The 7,993-nt window shown below is 41.6% G+C and overlaps 1 protein-coding gene across 1 annotated transcript; it reads right to left on the minus strand.

The window, feature by feature from the left end:
- Positions 1-477: 477 nt before the first annotated feature.
- On the minus strand, positions 478-7,637 carry LOC123121694 (coatomer subunit gamma-2). Its single transcript, XM_044541714.1, has 18 exons — positions 7,321-7,637; positions 7,032-7,129; positions 6,863-6,913; positions 6,331-6,444; positions 6,045-6,245; positions 5,843-5,944; positions 5,362-5,469; positions 5,054-5,287; positions 4,078-4,328; positions 3,820-3,991; positions 3,110-3,265; positions 2,956-3,006; positions 2,568-2,708; positions 2,296-2,496; positions 2,072-2,203; positions 1,818-1,991; positions 1,033-1,272; positions 478-866 (listed from the first exon to the last, which is right to left on the minus strand). The coding sequence occupies exons 1-18, from the start codon at positions 7,367-7,369 to the stop codon at positions 672-674; spliced, it is 2,670 nt and encodes an 889-aa protein (XP_044397649.1). The 5' UTR covers positions 7,370-7,637; the 3' UTR covers positions 478-671.
- Positions 7,638-7,993: the final 356 nt, after the last annotated feature.

Raw genomic sequence — 7,993 nt, forward strand, 5'->3', positions numbered from 1 at the left:
CAGCACAAAGGTTGCTGTCACCGGCCCGGGTTCGAGTCTCCTCATTCTCCTATAAGAATAAGATAGGGGGCTTCTTTCCCTCTGTTCTCATTCTTTTTTTTATAGTGAAATCTCTAGAAAGATTTATATTTAAGAACGGAGGGAGTATTATTTAAGAACAGGACCGCTTAAACTGATCCCTTAGGAATGGAGGGAGGGAGTATTATTTAAGAACAGGACCGCTTAAACTGATCCCTGCTCGCAGCTCTCGTTGTAGAGGTTTTTGAAACGTATATACCGCTGTATGCCGTAGGTGATTCGTTATAACGAGCACAAGCAAAATGTTATTGCCATGTACCGTGCCGAAGCCGATGTATATGATGCATCGAATAAATGGTTGGAGAAAATTCCGGTAGTAGTGCTAAGATTGCATTGGACATTCCATTTCAGTATTATTGCATGTACTTTTCAAGTCCAGGAGGATATAAGAAAATAGTGTGGTTCCAAATCAATCAAAAATTTGTTTTACTGCGTTGAACGAGAATGGTGCTGCAACAACAGTGGGATTCCAACGAGAAAACCAACTTACATATAGCCATATACTATAATTAATCAAAATCCGTTGTGCTTTCAGCAGATTGAAAGCCAAAACAACAAAAAGGTCAACCAAAAAACTCTTGCTGGTGGTGGTTTTAGCCGTTCGCAACAATTTCATGGATCCTGTCACTGACCTCCGGATCATCTGATCTGACTGCTAGCTTCATGGCCACTTCTTTGGGCCCGCTGATTCCAAATGAAAGTCTCACTAAAACTTTCACATTACCGATAAACACACCTGAGAGCAGGCAAGTGTGCGATCTCGAATTGTTTTGGACAACATCAGTTCCCTACAAACCAGAAGACATAAGGCAATCAAGATTAAGATTAGCACTTCAAACTACTGCAATCTATCATTACCAATTAATAAAAAATAACAAACTAAAGTAAAATATCACAAATTGGTACAAAACAACAGTACTTATTTCATGAGAAAAATAAATAAAGAGAACATACCTCGCAAGGCTGCATGCCAAGGATGCTTATAACAGCACTCACAGCCTCGGCCAAGCTCTCCCTAACACCGAGTCCATACTCATCGACCCGCTCACTTTCCGGATCCATGCTTTCCCAAGCATTTCGGAAGTTCGAAACCCCCACCTTCAACATGTAATCAGCAGAAATAATTTCAAAATCTTCTAGCTGATACTCGTCCTCAACACCATCATCCTCAGCTTCACCTGTGGACGAATCAACCTGAAATATAGCAAAGTTGAGTAAAGCACGTCAGTTTAATTTGAACCATTAAATTCAATTAACCCAGAGGGACACAGACAGCAGTCATGTTTATTACATGTAGATGCACACCCAAGTACCGAACTGACAATTTCTTCTTACTCCCCAAAAACATGTACGATTCTAGACAGAAATGTCAGAGTCTGTCTTGTGTCTGCTAAAAAGGGTAAATAGTACTACCTCCATTCCAAAATATAAGATGTTTTGGTAGGCTAACCTAAAATGAGTACAACTACTGACAGGAAGAAGGAACCATCTGTATGGAAAACGGAAAGAGTAGAATACTAATAAAGTCAACCCCAAAATGAGCGAACATTTAGGTGGATATCCTTCGGTGAAGCCATCCTGAAATTCTAGGGTACAAACTGAGTTCAAAAGTGAAATAGCTGAGAATTACGAGGCACCGATTTCAAGAAAATCATGAGAAGCATGCTTGATTTGATCTTCACATGAGGGTATTTGATTAAGACTAATAACAGAGATAGCGGGAGCATTACAAACAATACCTCTTTAACGATGAATTTCAATATATTTGAGAACTTCCCGGTGGCAAGGACACCTTCTGGCTTTTCGAAGGCCACAAAGGTCTGTCCGGGGGAATCATAAGGCAAGGATCTTAAAGGCTTCGATGCAACTTCTGAAAATTCTTCTGCCTCAGAAGCGTCAACAAACACCACGACCTGGAATAGAAGAATTCAGAAGGGCACTAACACTAAAAAATAACATATCGCACGCATATTACATGAAAGAAGTTGCTTACCTCTTCAAGCAGTTGTTCAGGTATTGTATTTGTACAGTTGTATTGAAGCACAACATGCCCATCATAAATGTGCTTCACAACATTGACTGAATATTCGGTCTCGGCTTCAGTCAATTCAAAAGGTGTTGATGACTGCAAGAAAGAATAAGAAAATAACATATCAGATGTGTACGAGCCTCAAAGCATATGCTTATCTTCCGTGAAAAGGACCACACCGTACTGACCTTAAAGAGTTTCCCAAAACCAGCAAACTCAGGAATGGATGAAAGAAGCTTCTCATAGGATGCATCAATGGTAGGAACAGGACCATTGACAGCAGATGCTGGCCCTGTTGATTTCTTGCCTGTAGCCTTTTTCTCAGCAAGGGGTTGTGATTTTGTTTCCTTGGGTACAGATGAAATATCAAAAGGTACCTCTGATGGTTCCTGTCATCATATTACAAGAAAATAAGGCTCCAACAAATGACATTAAATCATAACAGTGTTGAGATGCATACATAATTCCGCAGGCTGGCCTCCAAGTTAGCTAGTGGAACATCAAGTGAACCAAAGAGAAAGTCAGTCACATCCTTCTCGGTCTCACCAACAGTAGCTTCCCCATCAAGCAATTTGATGTAAAGTGTCGCCCTGTCACGGACCTATAATGGAGAAAATAGTGTGTGATATGTCAGAGAAGAACAGCTTCTTGCCAGGAAAGCGGAGTTTGACTAGTCATTTTATCTGAAGATAACATTTTGTTTAGCAATTAGTACTTTCACAGATAAAGTTGCCCGTATGCACGAGGAAGAAACAAAAAAAAAGGTGAGGGATTCCGAAGTTAAAAGGACCACTAAAATATACAAAACATGGCATATAATATCTTCTCAAATAAAATTTTCCACTGACCTCATCATCGCCATCAAACAGGCAACGCCTCAAAAGGACAAATATGCGAGGCTGCAATGACAAATGATGTTAGTGCAACAACTTACAAGTGAAGCAAAGAAAAGCCAAACAATGCAAGAAAATATATAACAAAGTGTATGTATGTTGGAAGTACCTTGAGTGCATCAACCAAAGCACCAAACTTTGCCAATGTACTTACTGCACTAGCTCGAACAGTGGCATTTTCAAGTATCACCCTATTGTATATATAGCGTATGTATTTACTAGGGTCTGATGTCTTTGGCCCTTCATTTCCCAAAAAGTGAAGGATCTGTTCCAAGATTAAAAAACAGCAATTCCATTAGAATTTTGTAATTTATCATGAGCTGTTGGGGTATGTTGGCAAACTGCTTCTACATTCCTTAGGAGAACTTATACTTAATATAGAGAAGTAAAAAATACCAACAAATATTTGTACAGGCTAGCCCCACCTAGACTGCGTTTCGCTATGCGCTATATTATGATAATACAGCTTATCTGATCAGTTTTTGCCTATTTCCTACTTCTATAGCGAGCTTCCGCAGCAGATTATAAAATAAGTCAGCACAACAAAATTCAGCAACCACAAACAAAGCATTAAGCATTTGAAAATCCTTCTCTTGTTCAAAATGACAGCTTATTCTGCGAACTGTAGTAAACAAAGCAAAATTACGCAGCTAGTTATAGTTTCAGGTTGCCTTATTTTTGTTCCTGTTTCTTCAGAAGGAAATCCTAGTACATAGAGAGCAGAAGGTACGTACATAATTAAACTACAATATTAGGAGGTACTACGAAGTTTCAGTATCTTCACAATTAGTTTCCAACAAAGGATGAATTGGCAATCACCTGAGTGGACAGATACGTGAATTCACAGTCTTCGATGAATTCACATAAGTGAAATAAACCACTTTCTTTAGCATCAGGAATATCCCTAATGAGAATGATAATTGAATCAACTATAGCTTTCTTGTAGTCAAATCCACCCTCTTCACGTAGGATATTGCTCAAAAAGTTCATCCTGCCAACATGTACACAAGTTAAAAGCGCTGATAGCAAACTAGCAGTGATTCTTCATCAATATTATTAGAAACATATGCTACGTACAGTGAGCGATATTTGAGGGGGAACTTCAAGCACAAGGATCTAATTGCTTCTACAACAACAATCTTGAATTCATCGGCTATGTCTGACATAAAGTTGGTCATCTGTTTCATTAAACGATCAACACTTGATTCATTGCCTGTCTTGAGCAGTGTGGTAATTGCAAGGGTTGCGATGCTCCTGTTCTGATCAGAGATTAAACTCTCCATATCTATGTTACAATTTGTAACGGCCAAAGGATGAGTTGATGCAACCTGTAAAGTATCAAATGAACACTGGACCATTAGTAGGAACAAAGAAAGATAGCAAGGTAGTGATGAGCATGCAGTCCCATGAATAAAATAACATTGTGGTGTCAGCTACAATTAGAGAACAGAAATAAATAATAGTGGAGTAATGGCTTGAGCTTCCCCAAATTATGAAATTTGTAAACAGGATTAATATTCCGCCAGGCAAAAAAAAACAAATTAATCAAGGCATTTTCCCTACATATCATCAAGAATGATGGGAGTTTTCGTATAGTATAAACCATCGTAATTGATAAAGATCAAAGTATTAAGTGAAATAGTGATTGGAGTGGCCTGTAAAAACAATAGGATGACGATATAGAGAATCAACAAGATGACAGTTGCATCTTCCAACCATATTATGTCTACTAGAAGATGGAACTGGAATGTTTATGTCAACAATTCATCGGCCCTTATCCACGGTTGGACTTCAGGAGTGTATCTAATATAGTAATATTTCAGACTTTAGGCAGTTGGTTTAAGGAAAACATGCTAACTTCAAGTCAATCAGAGTGAGTATTTGATACGAACACATGAAGGGATGGAATGAAGAAATAAAACTAGGCATCCTAAAACCATCAGGTTGGGTTGGAAAATTGTGATACAATCAAAGTCATACAGATTACATGGGAATAATATTCAAGATAAATTTAAACAGGACAATATAAACTAGCATCCGTGAACAAACTAACCTTGTTAAGTGTGCGAACAGCGGCAAATCTAAGCACAGGTTTGGATGAACTTAAGAACAATTGCAGCACCGTGATTGCAGGTGTAAGCTCACGGCTGGTCACACCATTTAGATCAGTTATTGCTCTTGCAGCCTCAAGTATGACCATTTCTGCTTTGTTCCGGAGACAGGACTCCAGGAAATCAAAGAAAGGGCGGTCTCCACCTTGAGTATTCATGCCTGACTCTCTAATAACCTGTTTATGCCGGTCATGTTTCAGATGTCTACGCATATACAATTCTGCAGAATGCAAAAATCAGAAAACAGTACCTGGCTAGTGTACCGAATAAGTAGGCACTGGGCCAGAGGTGAGCGAACTGAACCCCTTGTCAGACTAGTGACTAGCTTGCTAACAGCCAACCGGTCATTTTGTCTAATCTGAAATTTAGAATTGAAATATGAAATGAACTATGTTTAGATAGCCCAGTAGGAAGAAAGCAAACAAAAAGTCAAGGGGCACTCATAGGTCATTTGTCAGAGATATAGCATGTTTTCATGGACATACTTAGTATAGCATTGCTTTGAGAGGGTACTTAGTATTGCATGTTTTCGAGAGGGTACTGAACTACTGATCATAGCATGTTTCCAAGAGGGTACTTAGATAGCAAGCTTTCAAGAGATTCAAGAGAGTAAATAGTATATGTTGTTTCAAATAGGTGAATTACATATCTGCGTGTAGCTTGATTCATTTGAAAAGGTTTCAGAGATGTATGTCACTACTACTTAAATTTAGCACAAAACGTGAACTCACTTGATGAAGAAGAGCAAGGGCATGAAACTGAACAAGAGCAGCTCTCGACTGTACAGCCTCCTGAACCTCATTGCTCCATCTTTTCACAACTTCTGGACTTGTCTGTTTAGAATTAAAGCATATGACGAAAACATTGATAAGAATCTGTAGCTGCCAGGAACCTGCAATCGCATAAATGCACAAACTAAAATGTAGCACAAACCTGAAGCAGGTAAATGCCACTAACAAGAGCTGCACTGGCAACAACAGGGTTCTTGTCAACAATAGCTTGCTTCAAATACCTCTCAATTTGGGTGAGAAGAGTCGAATCAATGATGCGGCAAAGAACTCTTATAGCATTTGCACGATACATATCAGTCTTGCTATTCATATCCTTCATCAGAGAACTTGTCACTATAATAACCTACACGCGATTAAACACAAATGAAGTCAATCTCAGAGCCCACAAAATGCACATAACTGCAAAGTAAAAACCAGCATTCAGCAACCTCATCCGCTGATGGCGAGAGTTCCTTGATCATGAGGTACACCATCCTCCTAAGTCCAGCATCTTTGGACTGAAACAACTTGGTCGTAGCGAAGAAGACCTCTGTGGCCTCTACCTACAAGAAATTAACACAGTGAGGTACCTATCCAAGAGCACATGTCCAGGAACTAGCACAGAATCACCACTTTCCCCCAAAGCACTGCACAAACATGTGAGTCCTGTGTACTCTTAGATCCTCAGTTTAAAACATGTACAATTTACTTTTTTACTCTGCTCATTATGTTCCAATAATGTTATTTACAGTGTTGAACTTGAGCCAAAATAGCAGTTACTTTCAAAAAAGTACCGATGTTAAAACTTCAAATTTTACATGATTGCACCTGCGTGATGCCAAGACATGTGGTTCAATCAAACAATATTGGCAACTTTACCATCCATGTGGCTCAATGTTAGCTACCAGGCCCAGCAATTTGAATCCAGAAGCATAGCTAAAACACGATAAAAGAAAGATGGGATATACTGCATTGGAGTACCTTGGTAAAGGTGTCACCCTGGTTGAGCAGATATAGAAGCTTGGTGATCACCTATATGGTAATAGACAATGCATCAGTACTCATCCGAACAAGTGAAATCGGAAGGGCGTTCGAGTTGAGGTGCGAGATCTAGCGGGAGGAAGATCAAAACGGGATTGGGCAAGCGTACCTGGCAGCATCGCCGCGCGTCAAGCTGCGGGTCGTGGAAGACGCGGGCCTCCTGCAGGACGGCGCCCTTCTCGATCCCGAGGAACGGCGAGTAGTACTCTGCAGCAAGCAAACGAGCATTTAATCCCCGCGTATTGCACTGCGCATGGGCATGGGAGCGGCGATCCGCACCGCGATCGAGACAGATCTAGGGGTTCGGCGGGCAGCGGATCTGGGCACGCGCGACCAGACGCGTGCGCGCGAGCGGAGAAGAGGGAGATGAGAGGGGGAGTTCGTTCGTGCGTGCGTACCTTCCTCGTCTAAGTCGTCATCCTTCTTCACGACTAGCGGCTGCGCCATGGCCGCTACTGCGGTGGAGCGATGCGCCCGCGGATTGGGCGCCCGGGTCGACGATGCCGCAAGAACGGCGGTGGGGCGCGGCGGCGCGAGGGCTCCCGCGAGTCTTTGTCTCGCGGTTTTGCGAGGGAGGACTGAACGGAAGAGGGGAGGAGGAGGCGCTTACAGAAGTGGAGAAGCAAGCGGCATGGACGATGGATCTGAATCTGGAAGACGGCGGGGAGGCGGGGGGCGACTCGGCAGAGTAAGGTGCAAGCGTGCGTGTTTACTTTCGATTCGATGGAACTATGCCACCTGACGTATTTTTCTATAAAAAAATAATAGACTCCTTATGTATCTAAAGATTTCCCAAATAAAACGATGAGACTGGAGAAAAATCTGAAGAAGAATTTGAAAGTTGTATAAGCCGAAGGACATTTCCCCCTCCTCCTTAGTCGTAACGGTTGATGCATCTTGAAGTTGTGGCTGGAATGAAAACCGACAAGCTTGCTCAAGCAAGACGGTAGCTTTGTGTCGTTGTCGAGATAGCCGAGAGCGGAGGGCGTTGTACCCGTGGTGAGTTAGCCGTGACAGGGATGTCGTGGTTGATGTCGAGTTAGTCATCGTGGAGCCGCGGGCGCAAGGCGG

Source organism: Triticum aestivum, chromosome 1B (genome assembly GCF_018294505.1).
Source record: "Triticum aestivum cultivar Chinese Spring chromosome 1B, IWGSC CS RefSeq v2.1, whole genome shotgun sequence".
Classification (NCBI taxonomy): domain Eukaryota; kingdom Viridiplantae; phylum Streptophyta; class Magnoliopsida; order Poales; family Poaceae; genus Triticum; species Triticum aestivum.